Here is a 15,085-nt window from a genome sequence, read left to right as displayed (position 1 = left end):
GGTCTGCTTCTGGGATTTAGGTGCCTAAGTCCTTCTGTGAATCTAGCCCTTAGGTTTTTGTGGGTTTAACTGATTTTGTAAAATTAACTAAATATTTTGCTATTTCAACCATAGATTAAAATCCACAATAAACTAAACTATAAATGCTGTTTTCCAAATGGCACTAACGGTAGAGCATCTTACTTGGATTTTACAAAACTGCTACAGGCAAAATACATAAAACTAAAGGACCTGATCCTGCAAACACTGAAGCAGGTAAGTTAACATTACTGAGAAGACCAGTCCCATTGATTTTAATGAGACTACTCATATGCTTAATGTTAAGCATGTGAATAAATGTTTAAAACATCAAGGGTTACAATTTTACTTTTATTAAAACCTTTTTCTTAATGATATAAAATGTCACTTCAAAACAAATTTGCTTCAGTATTAACAATAAGTTACTTAGAGTCAAACATTAACAAAAAGTTACTGAAAACTTTTACACACATGCTAGCCAAAATTTTCAAACTAGGTGGCTAAAGTTCAGCTCCTAAACACATAGTTCGGCACTTACAGGTGTGATTTCCAGAAGTACTTAAGTGACTTAGGAGGAGTTTGGTGTGGTCAAAGCATTTCAGCTGTCTTGATTTGTGGAAGTTCAATAGGTATCTAAAGGTTGTACTTGTTGCAAATATAGTATGGACTATTTGTTTCTTAATTTTTTGTGTTTCAGTTTGTTTTTCCTCAGAGTAAGTTAGTTAATAAGGCCACAGACTTGTCTTTTTCAGCATAGATGATTACTCTAAGCGTTGAACTTCTTAGCAGAAAAAAAAAAGTAAAATCTGAAATTCTACTAATAATTCGGAAGCTAAAGAAACAAGTATAAAACATTAACTTTAGCAATTTAAGACTATAAAATGGGAAGTAAAGAACTAGCAACATGTAAAAAACAAAATCTAATTTAAAATTTTAAAAATCAATGTAAACAAAATCATGAATTTTATCCACCCTGATCAATAAATAACCTTTCACCTCATACATCTAAGTGGTGCTGTCTCAGAGGAAAGCCTTTGTGGGTTGTAGATGTACCAGTAGTAATATGGTAATTTTACAATGTTTTATATTTTCAAAGTGCTCTACAAACATTAACTAATCAATCTTTACCAGCCAACATGAGGTAGGTATCATTATCCCACTGGTGCTCAAGGGGAAACTGAAGCAGAGAAGATAAGTAACTTGCCCATTCTCAAATGAGTCAGTGACAGAGCCAGGATTGGAACTCGAGTACAATTTTCAAAAGCACCTCTGGGCTTGTCTACATGGTAAATTCATGGGGATGTTAGTGTAAAATAGCTAGGGTGGGAATTTAAAGCCACTAGCTATTTTGCACTAGCTCACCATGTGGCCACTCTTATTCTGCGCGAAGAATGCCTTTTTGGAGTTTTGGTTAAACCACTGCAAAAAGGCACTGTTCAGGGCAGCATCAGAGTGTCCACCTGGGGAACAGCTACTCTGCACTAGCTATTCTGGGCTTCCTTCCCTGTAAATAAGCGCAAAGTCCCATTTTCAAAAGTGAGTTAGGCACTTAGAAGCCTAAATACCATTGATTTAGGCTCCCAAGGTCCATACTCCAACGGCAGTTCAGTACATAAATACCTATGAGGATCTGGGTCTAAGTGCCCAAATCACTTTTGAAAATTGGACTTCGGCATCTAAATCATTTAGACGCTTTTGAAAAATTTTACCCTCTATTAAATCATGCTACTTTAATTGAAGCCATAAGATAATCCAACAGACAGTGCCAAGTATTTGGAACAGGCCACTCTTTCTAAAGGAGGAAGCAAGCATCCAGGTAAGAAGTAAGATGCCTAGCAGGACAATGAGTATTATAATGAAGGAACCTAATGCTGCCCCATCTTAAACAATACCTTAGAGATCTTCTGTTTGCAAAAATGCCAAACACCAACCAGTAGCCACAGAGTCACTCAACAAGCAGACATAAAAACCAAAGGCCCAGAACAAGTCTTCTCTTCTGACACTTCCCTCCTCAGCCCTCTGGAAACCATACACGAAAACCTTTTTTATGTACTGATTTGTCTGGATGACAGAGTGACAGATATTATGGACACTTGGAAGATCCAAAGATTATCAACTTTATAAATGTTATATATATATTGATGGGCTAGGAAATGTATTCTGGCTCCAAGGGGATGTAACAGAGATTTCCTGAAGGAACCAAAACCACTGGGGGATAATTAATGCACATACCTAGGCAAGTAACAAGCCTGCAGAAGTCTCACCTCCTGGGGAAATTGCATATATTAGTTTGACCTGATTCAAGACATCGAACAAAGAAATGAAAACTCTGTAAGTGACCATCCTAACATAGGGAAGGAAGTCACTCTTATTTGATCCAAGACCTGACATGAAACTGTGACAAAGGGAGCCAGACCCTGCAGAAAGGGCCTGAAGTACTTTGTTCCTATCAGGGTCTCCATGTGGTAGATGGATGACTGCTTGATAAGCTAAGATCTCCACATGAGATAATTATTGTTTTCAAGATGTTTTCTCTGTATGTTCTGAATAAATAACATTTTGCTTTATGTAGGCTGGTTTGTCTCTGATTAACTCTGTCATTGCCTCTGTGAGCACAGGATTGCAGATACTGAACTAAACCCAATTCTGCAAAGGTCAACACAGTGAATTGCCAGAGAAACTACAGCCTACCTCCCCAGTCAAGAGGGTGAGAGTCACGGGAAACCACCCCAAGAAAGGTGGCAGCTAAAAGCCTGACACCTAAGTGTGGTGCCCTCAAGGAGGCCACAAAGGGGTCAGAAGTGCAGTTATCTCAGGAATGGTGACAGATCACTCCCTCCAAAGGCCAAAGCTCAGCACTAAAATAAAGTCCAGTTTATTTATGGACTATTGACTTCTGTTTATTTCATCCAAGTCCATTCCTATGTCTTTGATTGAAACAAGCAGTAGATCTTATTCACATGATCAAGAAGGTGCATACTGCAGCTTGATCAGCACATTGTGTTGCTTATAGTGCTAAAAACAATGTCTGAACAATATCTTTTACACGAATCTGTTCTGGCCTCCCTTCTCTTCTTTCTTGTTCATAATTATGGCAATTTTCTATAACTAGTGACAGTCATTCAATAATTTGTGTCTAAAGTGATCAGTATAAATGGTAACAGGTTTCAGAGTGGTAGCTGTGTTAGTCTGTATCAGCAAAAACAACAAGGAGTCCTTGTGGCACCGAGACTAACATATTTATTTGGGCATAAGCTTTCGTGGGCTAGAACCCACTTCATCAGATACATGGAGTATAAACGGTAACAATTTTATTTTTGATTCCTCAAATTCTGACCAGATTAATCAGCGAACAATTTAAGCAAAAGGCATTGTATTTAGGAGAAGATGCCCTAAAGAGCCAGATTGTTAAATTCACATTACAAAACATTTACCTATGTGTTGCCATGGGAAACAACAGTCCCAGACAGCTGATGGGACACAGTTCCTGATACTTGCATTTCACATCCTCTGACAGATTACAGAACATTAACAGAAAAATTCACCACGGAACACTCTTGCAGGGTCAGGGTTTCACCCTAATGGCTCTGAACTACTCTAGGGCAATACAGCACTGAAAAGCTTATGCTAACTAGTTAAACTCAATAAAGTTTGAATCATCCACACAATAGTATTTTAAGTCCAGTACAGCAACTTTTATTATACAGTGATTCCTGGTTTTGATAAGAGATGCCAGTATGAGGGAGATGCAGATGAAGAGCAGTCCTCTTTAAATCAAGGCCATTCAACAAACCACACTTGACTTTGGCTTTAGTTTCTAACAGATTAGGCTAACATGGATCCATCAAGGGGATTCAGAAACAAAGTTATTATACAAGAAAGTTCATTTTCCTTACCTGCACTCATGACACCATGCACTCCTGTCTTCTGCATACACTCTTCCACATCACTGAGGTATTGGATGTTTCCATTTGCAAACACGGGGATGCCCACAGCCTTCCTACACAAGTGAAGAGAACAATCACACAAAACAAAGAATCGGAAAACAGAGACCAACCTGCTCACAATTCGTTGAATGAATCAGAAACTTCTAATGCGATCACAAATCCCTGTTTCCCCTTTGATGCCCCTGCACCACGTTCTGGATCTAAACCTTACACTGAAACTGAATGTGTTTAGCCAGAAGCTTGTCTAACCCTTAGGTATGGAGTTAAGGGGATTATGCACACTATGCATGCACATGTTGATATCTGTACAGGTGCACTTACCTCACAGCCTTGATATGCTCCCAGGATGCCACACCAGCAAGAGGTCCCTTCTGTTCCTTAGTGCGGCCATGGACAGTCAATAGCTAGAATGCAAAGTTACACTTAATTTTCATGTACATGGATCATTAGAAACAAACAAACAAAAAAATCTACACCAGGAAATTCCCCCCTCTGCTCATGTACAGGGATGCCACAGAACTCCCAATGTTACCTTGATTACTGTGCGGACTCTGGCCCCAGAAATGCCACCAGCTCACATACTGTGGCAAGGACTTGGGCATCTCTGAACTCTCCACTCCCTAACATGGCACAGACATTTCCTGGGAGATTCTATAGCATTCCTGTATCCTCAGCTCTCTTACTGATTTGGTATTCACTTTGGAACAAGTAACAAACATGGCTAAACCTGTTGCTTTTGGGCATAAGGCCAGGCCACCATCTGTTATATTATCTCTTTTGTGATAGTCCCTCCCAATTTGTACAATTTAATTGGAGTTAAATCCCAGGAAATCCTCCTTTCTATTTCTCATTTGTTACTGGCTGTATCTGCTACAAGGTGTCCTTCACAGACACGTTGATTTCACACTTTCATGTTGCCTCCTACAGAGTTGTGCCTAGACTAGAATTCTCACTCCCAGTGAAGGAGGCAGCATGGTGCAATGGTTAGAGCAGGGCACTCTGAGTTAGGAGACTCAGGTTCTATCGCTGACTCTGCTATTGACTCTGCTGTGTATGACAATGAATAAGTCACAGCTCTCTGTGCCATTTTCTCCATCTGCAAATTAATATAACCTATCAGTTTCCACAAAACACAGAGATCTTTGGATGAAGGTGCTTTATAGATATATTTATGTCTAATGCAACAGTATAGGAAGCAGCTGCCTCCTTACCTGGCAGCCAGCCTTCTCCAGCAACTGTGCATACTTCACTGTCTTGTCAATTTCTGGGAAAACACGGATTTTGCATGTGATGGGAACAGAGAGCTTCTCATGAGCAAGCAAAACTGGGGAAGGATTGAAAAGACAGGTAAGTGGATTGCACAATGCTTTGAAGAGAGTCTGTTCTCCCCAAGATCTGTGCTGCAGAATGGCCTAAAGAGCCAGCACTCCTGCGACAACTGTACTGTTTATACATAAGGCTGTGAGTCTTTCACAGAGGTCACGGACTTTCTGGGACCTCTGACTTCTGCAGCAGCTGGTGTGGTTGACCTCAGGGCTGCCTAAACAGCTGAAGGTATCCCCAGCTGCTACTTGGGTGGCCCCAGGCAGCTGTCTGGGAGCAGTAGCGGCGCCCCAGGCTGCCCCACACCCCAGAGCATCAGCCACAGGAGACGCCCAGAGCACCTAAGTTTTAGTCAGGGCATTTATATAGTACAAGTCATGGAAAGGTCATGGGCCACGACTTTTTGTTTGTTGCCCGTGACCTGTCCATGACTTTTACTAAAAATACTTGTGACTAAATCGTAGCCTTATTTATACTGCACTGTCTGTATGTCTACACAGACTAGGGTAGTGGCAGCAAAAAGTCAAAACCTGAACTGCAACAGGAAAGGCATCAAATGCTGAAAATTAATTTGCTGTGCCTTCTCCTCCCTTTCCTCTATATCAAGTCCTCATTCTCCTTACTTTCAAGACCCTTAACAGCTCTCATTTTCCTTACTTATTCACTCTTTATTCTTATCACGTCAACCCTTGTTCCTTCTGCTCTACCAACAATGCCAGTCTTGATCTCCATTTGTCTACCTCTCCCACAAATGTCTCTGTTTCTTTCCATGCTACCCTTCATGCATGGAATGCCCCTCTGAACTGGCCTATAAAGTCACCATCCTCTTCTCAAGACTCATCTCTATCATGATGCTTGTGAGGAATTATCACGCTACTAATCATGGCTAAGTAGAGGGTGTGTTCAAGATAGCCAATATAGTCTGTGTCTTTTTCGCGTGTGCGGTCAGCGCCCAGTATGTTGTGGGGCTACCAGAATAAAAAATAAAATAAAATGCCCACTAAATTTCCCCTATATTATGTCCCCCCCACACTCTCTCCCAAAGTGAGACCTCAGCTAATGAGGCCCCTTTTGGGGACTTACTCATTTTCTGGAGAAGAGCCCACTCCTCTTGCAAGAATGCTCCATAATGACCTGTAACAAAATAGCACATTATGGGCTGGCACAGACAGACAAAATGATGATCCTAAAGGGTTCTGTTTTACTTACACACATGGACCAACCACATTCTTACTCCTCACAGATAGATACAGAATTCCACTCTTCTGCCCAAATTGGAAGAGCTAGATCATTCTGCTTCCCATGATACCCCAGATTCACAGGTTAAACAATGAAACCCCACACCCTGCTCTCTCTAGTGCTCCCCAAGGCTGATGAATGTATTGACAGTTCACAGTCTTATTTTCAGGGTTTTAGAACTGGTATGTAAAAATTCACTCTGGGTTTAAGGTTGGGAGAATAGAAAGGTCTATTGTCTCTGGATGCTGATGCACAGTTCCTATTAATCCTTAAAAAACAACTTGTGCTTAGGAAACTGAACTGAAGAACAGATGAATAGCAAACTTTTGGTTCCTCCCTTTTCTTCCCAGCTGAATTACACTGATCTAGCCCAGAATCCCCGATATCGGTCTCTTTTCCCCCCCACAGATATCCCTGCAATCTCCTTAACCCTCCTGCAACTCTTTAATTTTTGTAGACGTTAATATGAATAAGCTCTGTATGTGCACTGGGGACACAGGAGACCCTAAATGTTGGCCTGCAAGAGATTATTTTAAAGGAAGTCTTAAGAAGTTTGACTGAATAATTAAAATAAATTTCTAGTTTCTGATGGTGGAAGGTTTCATTAAACTCTTTTAAACTCATAAAATTACACTTTTTGGATGGATATTCTGCACACAAGAGCTGGCTAGCAGTGCTTTGTAGAACTACACTTCAAGCAACTAGTTTTAGCTTCAGTTACTTACAAGGTACCAAATCAGCCCTGGTTAAAATGGGTGTAACTCTGCTGATTTCAACAGAATTGGAAGGCACATCAAGGCAGGATTTGGTCCACAGGATGTTGCACTGCCACAGGGTACGTTTAGACGTGCAACGTGTCACTGCTTTATTCATTCAGAGCTCAGGTTTGCACATACCTCTCTTTGCAATCATCTGAGGGCAACCCAAATTCAGGTCTATGGCATCACAATAATCCTGAGCCAAGAGTGCGGCCTGGACAAACACTTCAGGGTCATTGGCACAGAACTGAGAAAGATGTACATAAGTAACAAGTTAGGCACAGCTCAATTTCAAGTACTGACAAAATATTACAACCACTTATAAAGGACCTCATTGCTATAGTGTATGGATACAATTTATAGATCTTAGATTAGAAGCAGAGACTGTTTCTCAAATTAAAGGAATATATAATCCTTGACACGCAACTGCTGCAGAGCGACAACTTTAAATAACTCCCTCACCCCCCAAAAAAGCTCCCCCCAAAAACCCAGAAAGCATAGCATTCCAGAGCCAAAGTCAAAAGAAACCCTGGCCAAAGTGATGCATTTTAAACACATTTACATGTGCCAAGGCCAGGTGAGAATGGATTCCAAAGGAGAGGATTCACTATCCATATCTACCTGAAATAACAGGTTTCAGAGTAACAGCCGTGTTAGTCTGTATTCGCAAAAAGAAAAGGAGTACTTGTGGCACCTTAGAGACTAACCAATTTATTAGAGCATAAGCTTTCGTGAGCTACAGCTCACTTCCTCAGATGCATATCGTGGAAACTGCAGCAGGCTTTATATATACACAGAGAATATGAAACAATACCTACTCCCACCGTGGGGTGGGAGTAGGTATTGTTTCATATTCTCTGTGTATATATAAAGCCTGCTGCAGTTTCCACGATATGCATCTGAGGAAGTGAGCTGTAGCTCACGAAAGCTTATGCTCTAATAAATTGGTTAGTCTCTAAGGTGCCACAAGTACTCCTTTTCTTTTGACCTGAAATAAACAACTGAAGCATTCTGGATATACATAGGTGGCTGTGGCTGGCAGAAGAGAGGAAGAAAAGATGTCTCTGAGGTAACTGGGTCCTGAGCCAATCAGGATTTTGTAGATACCAATCATCAACATTACTTTCCACAGGTGGATTCTTAACCAGTGCAGAATGTGGGAGCACAGATACGATATGCTATTGGTCAATTGTTCATAGTCTCAGACTGAATTAGTATTTAATATATACAAAATATCAGTTCCTCAAGGGCAAGCGTGCTTTCATTTTGTGTTGTTTTGTTAAGGGGGACTCAGATAGTTTAGGCTCCAAATTTAGTCATTTTTAACAGGTTTTACAAAGCCCAATGCAAGTGACAAAAATGGTGTGATGACTGAAACTGAAAACAGACTAGTCAGGTTCATTGTCCAAAATGAATAAAATATAAAAACCAAACAAACAGCATAACGGGGGCAGTTAGAGGGTAAAAATGCTCTGTACGGTAGTATGGGTTCAGTATCACCTGTGCCTGATTTACTTCCTAGGGCCTACAACTGAGAACCAGGTCTGCTGGGAGATATAAAGGCAGCCTGTACTCAGTAGGAGGGTGAGCTGACAAAAGCAGCAGCATGATGAAAGGTATTGAAGTAATGAGGAAGAATAGCTGTTGCTCCCAGGCAAGTTAGCTCAGTAGGAAATAGTTTTTGGAACAAAGTGACTACAGAGATCAAAGCAGTTGGCTGCTTCACTTATTAAGGTCTTGACACTAAGGCCTGGGGAATTGGACTTTTGCTACACCCTGTGGTATCACTACTTAGGTAGATCAGAAATCCCTGCACTAAAGGGGGGAGGAGGGGAAAAGAACTGTTGAGCCCTGGGGAGGGGCTGAAGGAAGCTGTGGCCTGGCGTAAAGTATGATTAAATAATTATGGAGCCTAGGTGACCAGCTGTGACCCAACAAGAGGCTATGTGGAAAACTTTTATACCCTAAAAAGGAGACGACTGATGATTTAGCTAGACAAACCTGAAACACTAGATGGCTTCCAAACTGATATGTGACCTTTTTGCCTTGTTACAGGATAACACCTCCAATCTATACCCTTTAAGGAGTAATGGGAGCTGAAGCCAGTCAATCACTGTTCATCATATGAGCCCTTTAAGGAAACAGCTATTCAAGGGAGCACCAGACTAGCTGGGGAAGGGGGCCAGCTGTTAATCAGGTACCTCCTTAACATGACAAAACCCAGCTGTTGGGTAACTTGCAGGAGGAGAGAGTGGGCAGATAGCCCAAAAAGAGAAGATCCCTGGGATGGGACCCAGAAAGGAGATTTGTGGGCTGGGGAAGCCAATTTTAATCACAGCCCCAAGAAGGAAGGCTGGGCTGGGGGGGCTGAACCAAGGGAAAGAAGTGTATGAGTTCAAGGACCAAGGGAGCCCCTGTGAAGCAAGGCTGGAACCTGGATATTGGTGGGCTGGGGAAGCCTGCTGGAATTGCAGCACAGTCCTGTCAAGGAGGGCTGTGGAATCCCTTTGCCAAGGGGGAAGGAGTTGAGTGCAGGGACCAGGCAGAGACTCTCTGTGAGAGGCCATAAGCTGTAAGGGGACTAGTAGAGCTCCCTGGCTTGGAAGGAACTGGGAAACTGAAGCTTTGTAACAAGGGTGAATTGGAACTGAAGTTGCTTGGTGCCCAGGGTGTCAATAGAAGACTTAATGCAAGACAGCGTATCAATAAAGGAAGAGTTGATTGAATGGTTACATGAAGGTGGACTCTCTTAAATTCAACAAAGTGCCGTCAGGTAGCTTTTGGTTGAGCAGTAGAGAGGTGTTTATCCTGATATAGGAATTAACTTTGAAACTTCTGATGCCTTTCAGCACTACAAATCTCTGAGAGACTGGCTTTTCTGCCCTGATATCCTGTACTAGCTATTAATGGCAGAACCGGACCTATGACTGAAGTGAATCAATAGCTCATCTGACCTAAAGAAACTGTGTGTGATGCAAGCACACCCTTCCCAGTAATGGCACTTTTTTAGTATTTAGTGCTACTCAATACTTAGTATCTCTCTTTATTTAAATTTTGTAAAAAGGCAAGCAAAGTGAACTTTTGGCTCCTGTTCAACAATTCTCCAAATAAGGATTAGGAGGAACTTCAAGTGAGGTAAGTCAAAGTCAAGCCATTGACTTAGTTCAGCAACATACCAAAATATATCAAGATGTCACTTATGACACTTGTTTCTTGTAATTTGAGTAACAAAGACAAATAATTGCTGCTGACTTTTGATTCACTATCTTAAAAATTTGAGATGCTTTAAAAGGATGTTATAATCTAATATTTTAGGATGCCTTGAGTTTTTACTATTGGAAAGCCCAAACTAGATGTACATAAAAAGAAGTGGTATTTCATACATCAGTTGTTTTTTTTTTTAATAAGGTGAATCAAAATTTGGGAACTACTGGGCTAGAGCTTAGCCAAGACACCAAACTACCTGTCCAGCCAAGGGGGAAACTCGGCATAGCAGCATACCTTAATGGGGAACGTGTGTCACTGCTGCTACAAGGGAAAGTTAAATTTTAAACATCTAATTTTAATTCTAAAGTTAACAAGGAAACTTTTAAAATAAGACCTAAGCTGACAATCATCAAACAAATCCCAGATTCACTCATTTCAGAAGGTTCTGTATACCTAGTCTCTCAAGAATATATTGGTCTGTTTATACCCTGAAAGTTCTTTCTCGCCCTCCGTTACAATCTCTTCACTGAACAGGCAAGACCCGAGGGGGTAAGACTTCTTATAGAGGAAACTCAATAACTTCAGGTATATGGCATGGGTTAGTGTTTGTACAGCACTTCAAGTAAAGGGCTATAAATAAGTATTCTGGAGCAACATACTTTCCAAATTATTTATATTATTGTAGCTCCCAAAATATGCCATAAGAACATATACTAAGATGGGGACGAGCTCTACAGAGCTTACAACATAAAATTAAAATTCCTTTTAATGACTTTACCTGCACAATCAGTGGCCGATCCTCAGGGCACACATCACAGTACAAATTCTCTTTGCGGTAATTGGCATCTCTGACAAAGACCTGAGCATGCAGCATGGGCGTGTAACACAACTGGGCTCCATGGCGACGGCTCAGTAGTCTCCAAGCTAGTTCACTCTGATCCACCATGGGAGCAACTACATAGTGAGCACCTCTCAATGTGTTCCTCCAGAACTCAAACCCCTGGAGCTTTGGCATCTTACCCAGACTAAAAGGAAAGAGAGAAATACAGAATTTTTTTGAAGTGCAATCAATCATGAGCAGAGCCAAAAGAATCTGACAATCTTTTCCTAAATAAACAGTAACAAATATTTCTAGTGCCATGTGAAGTGTGCAAAGAGAAGCCTGTCCCCTGCTGTACTGTTCTATATTTCTAAGGTGACCACCACAACGTGTACAGAGGGCTCATTCAGTCCTAGTTGTGATAGCTACTGTACAAACAGCGCCCACAAGACTTTTTTTCAAAAACCAAAACAAAACCCTCACCACCTACCCCCTTCCAATTTCAGACTATTGGTCACAAGAGAAAGCTCTAAAGAGACTCTACTCAGGCTCCAGGAAGCAGCCAATTCCTGAATTACTTAAATCAAGCCAGACCTCTGGCACTTGGTAAATCTACCTGGATTTCACTGTACTTCAGCTTGGTGGTGGTATACCTAAAAGGTCCATTACCCCCATAGAGACTTCTGCCTTGCCTTTCAGGTAGGTAACAGAAATGCCACGGTGTTGACAGCAGCTTTAAAAAGTCAAACCGCAGGGGAGTGTAGGAGTAAGTGAACGTGAGGTGAAAAGCCTGACTCTCCTGCCCCATGGCCAAATGTGACCGGCAGGAGAAGACTCCAGCCAGGGGCTTAGAATAAGAAAGTTCTGAAAAATCCTGTGACAGCATATGAGAGTGAGGATGAAATCACAGCAATAAAATTTGTTTGCAGTGATGTAACTTTGTTGATCCCAGAGTGAGAGATGTGGTAGGTGAGTTAATTGTCTCTTAGGAATAAAACTGTAAAAGCAGGATCAGGTAAGCCATGGTTAAAGAAGAATCAGAGCTAAAGAAAGAACAGCTTTGATCCTATAAATTTGGTGTGGGTTAGACACTTTGAAGCTTTAATTTCTATTAAATAAAGAAACCTTTTAAAGTAGAGAGAGCTTCAGCACAGCAACATTAAAATCAACAGAAGAAGGGATTTGAGGCTGTTGTTTTTAATATTTGATTTTCTTGTGAGGTAGAAAACAGACTGTCACAACAGTAAAGAACATCTCAGAAATGGCTTGGAATCCTCTGGCAGAACCCACATTTAAAGGACTAAATAGTTGACAGGAGTTAGTGTTTTACTATTTTATTCGCAAAAACATAAAAAGCACTAAAGATGTAAGCACCTTTTGGACCCATTAAATAAAGCAGCAGGCTCTTTAAAAACAGGAAAAAACAACAACTTTAAGTCAAGATCCTTACCCTCAACATTCAGTCTCCCCTCCCCAAAACCCTCCAAAAACGATGGGTCGTGCGGTGTGCCCATAAAGACCAACAGATTCGGGTGATTTCGGACCAAGGGGCGGGGGAACGTGAATCTGAAAGGCTGGGATAGCTCATGGAAAGTGTCCCGCCTTAAGCACTCCGCTCTCAAAGGGAGAGCGCCAGCCGGAGCGCCTCCACCGACCCCGGCGGCAGCGGCACGCCCCGGGGCGCGGGTCCCTCAGGTCGGCAGGTCTTAGGGCTTCCTGGAAGAACTGCAGTACCCGGCACCGGGCAGGGCAGCTCGCGGCGGGCCGCGCACAAGGCCACAGCCCAGGGGAGGGGGCGCCACGTCCCGCCTAGTCCCCGGCCCGGGACACAGAGCCACAGCCCCCCGCCCCGGCAGCCCGGGCTGCGCAGGCCCCTGTTCGCTCCGGAGCAGCCCGGCCCCCGCTCGTGCCCCGGGAGGCCCGGCGGCGCGGGAGCCCCGCCCACCCCGGCCTCGGTCCCGCGCTGCCCGGGCATGGGGCGGGCCCACCTGCTCCCCGCCCAGCCGGACGCGCCCGTCAGGGCCGAGGCGGGCTCAGCACATCCGGGCCGCCGCCCCGGCCGGGAAGCCGGCGGGGCCGCGCACCGGGGATGGGGCGGTGCCTGCCGGCCCCGCACAGGCGCTTCGCCCGCCCCCGCCGAGCCCCCCACGGTACCTGCTCCCCGAGCCGCTGGGAGGCTGGAGCCGCCGCCTGCGGGCCGGGACGGGGAGGCTCGGCCCTTGGCTGGGCGCTGAGGCGGCCGGACGGTGCCTCCGCCATCCCGCTCCGACCGGCTCCCCGGTGCTACATCGCACAGGCCCCTCCGAAACCGCGGCGCTGCCCGAAGGGGCCGCGAGGGGAGAAGTGGGGAGCCCCCGGCCCTCGCGCAGCCCGCGGGAAGGGAAGGGGGGACCCCGCCCCGGCCACGGAGGAGCCGGGATGGGGTTCCTCCTCACAGGCACCCCATGAGTGGCGGGGGGGGGGCGTCTGTCTGCCTCGCCCAGGCCGTGGGGGGCGGGAAGCCTTGGGCCTTGCCTCGCGCCCTGCGGGGGCTGGTTGGGCATGGGCTGGGGGGCTGGTGACGATGCATCTGGGATGGGGTGGGGAGACTGGTTTCAGGGCTGGGCTTTGCCACACCCATCCCTGTGTGACTTAACAGGTCTACCCTGTACTTCAGTCCCCTGCCTCAGCATAGGGCGGCGGCCTTCCTGCTTCCCTAGGGTGTGCGAGGCTCACCCCCGCCAGTGCTAGCGAGGAGCGCAGACGGGGGGATGAGGGCCAGAGCCGCACCTAGCTAGCGGGAGGGGTTCTGTCACGCACCCCCGAGGAGGGCATGGGTGGGGAAGGGGAGTCTCCCCTTCACACATATGGAGTGGGGGATGGTGAACACTGCCTTACTCCTTATTTGAGGGGACATTCTGAATTTGGTGCCCACAGGGTGTGTTGTGTCCCATAATCTCACACTGATGCAGGCATGGGATTGTGTTCCTTGACTTGCATGCTACTGGACCTGGCATTCAGCTGCAGTGCTAGCCCATTGGGGGCCCTAAGCCGGAATATTTTGCCCCCCACCCCCACCACGTACTGAAAAAGCAAATAGGGGCCCTCTTGAGCTGCTCGGGGACCTAAGCAATTGCTTAGTCGGCTTATGCCTAGCTCCAGTGCTGATGGCACTTGCCCTCTGACAGCCACCACCAACTGCTATTGCTGAGATTGAGAGGCAGATGAGTTGTCAAGCACAGGGTCTCGGCAGAGCTTCACCCAGCAGGTGCATCAAGTCCCAGGTAATTGTACCTGGCATATTGCCCTTTTGGGGAAAGGTGGTATTATGTAGGATCAGCTGGTTATTGCTTTCTTTTTGATGTGTCTGTTGGTTTTATTTTCACTCTCCAGTGCTTTGGAGAGTGGGGTGTTTGCATATTTTGTTGAGAGAGCATCAGAAGCTGAATATTCTTTTTCTTGTTGATTAGGAGATACGGCCCTAATCGTGCTCTGCAGTTGTTCAGAAGTCCCTAACCACATATAATATTTGACTGCAGCACTGCATGTGTAGTGTTTCTATAGGGTTTGTCTTAACTGGTGTACTTAACTTCAGAGCATGTATGGGACCTGGCTCCAGACTTAACTCTTGTAGAGGAGGATGGTTTTCTAGCTTTTAAGGCAAGAAGAGACCATCAAGTCTGATCTTTTGCATAACATAGGTCAGAGAACATCCTCCTGTAATCAAACCTAGCTCTTGCGGCTGCAGTAGAGCATTATCTTTTAGAACAGTGATTCTCAAACTGGGGTCCAAG

General features: G+C 44.5%; 1 protein-coding gene across 6 annotated transcripts in view; it reads right to left on the bottom strand.

The window, feature by feature from the left end:
- Window positions 1-13,602, bottom strand: part of DUS1L (dihydrouridine synthase 1 like) — a 28,469-nt gene extending 14,867 nt beyond the window's left edge. For 3 of the 6 annotated variants that reach the window (XR_012154793.1, XM_073310693.1, XM_073310695.1), the window contains exons 1-7: window positions 13,467-13,545; window positions 11,271-11,517; window positions 7,424-7,532; window positions 6,372-6,422; window positions 5,177-5,289; window positions 4,287-4,369; window positions 3,915-4,018 (exon numbers count right to left, since the gene is read on the bottom strand). Coding sequence is in view for 5 of the 6 variants with exons in the window: in XM_073310693.1 (XP_073166794.1) it covers window positions 3,915-4,018; window positions 4,287-4,369; window positions 5,177-5,289; window positions 6,372-6,422; window positions 7,424-7,532; window positions 11,271-11,507 (697 nt within the window). In the remaining variant the exon portion in view is untranslated. Of the gene's footprint in view, window positions 1-3,914; window positions 4,019-4,286; window positions 4,370-5,176; window positions 5,290-6,371; window positions 6,423-7,423; window positions 7,533-11,270; window positions 11,518-12,762; window positions 13,218-13,466 lie in introns of those variants that run through there. The other 3 variants (XM_073310694.2, XM_073310696.1, XM_073310697.1) reach the window with 3 other exon arrangements.
- Window positions 13,603-15,085: the final 1,483 nt, after the last annotated feature.

This window comes from Lepidochelys kempii, chromosome 14 (assembly GCF_965140285.1).
Source record: "Lepidochelys kempii isolate rLepKem1 chromosome 14, rLepKem1.hap1, whole genome shotgun sequence".
In the NCBI taxonomy this organism is placed as follows: domain Eukaryota; kingdom Metazoa; phylum Chordata; order Testudines; family Cheloniidae; genus Lepidochelys; species Lepidochelys kempii.
The sequence above is the reverse complement of the archived record's forward strand: the minus strand, read 5'-3'. Positions and strand labels throughout refer to the sequence as shown.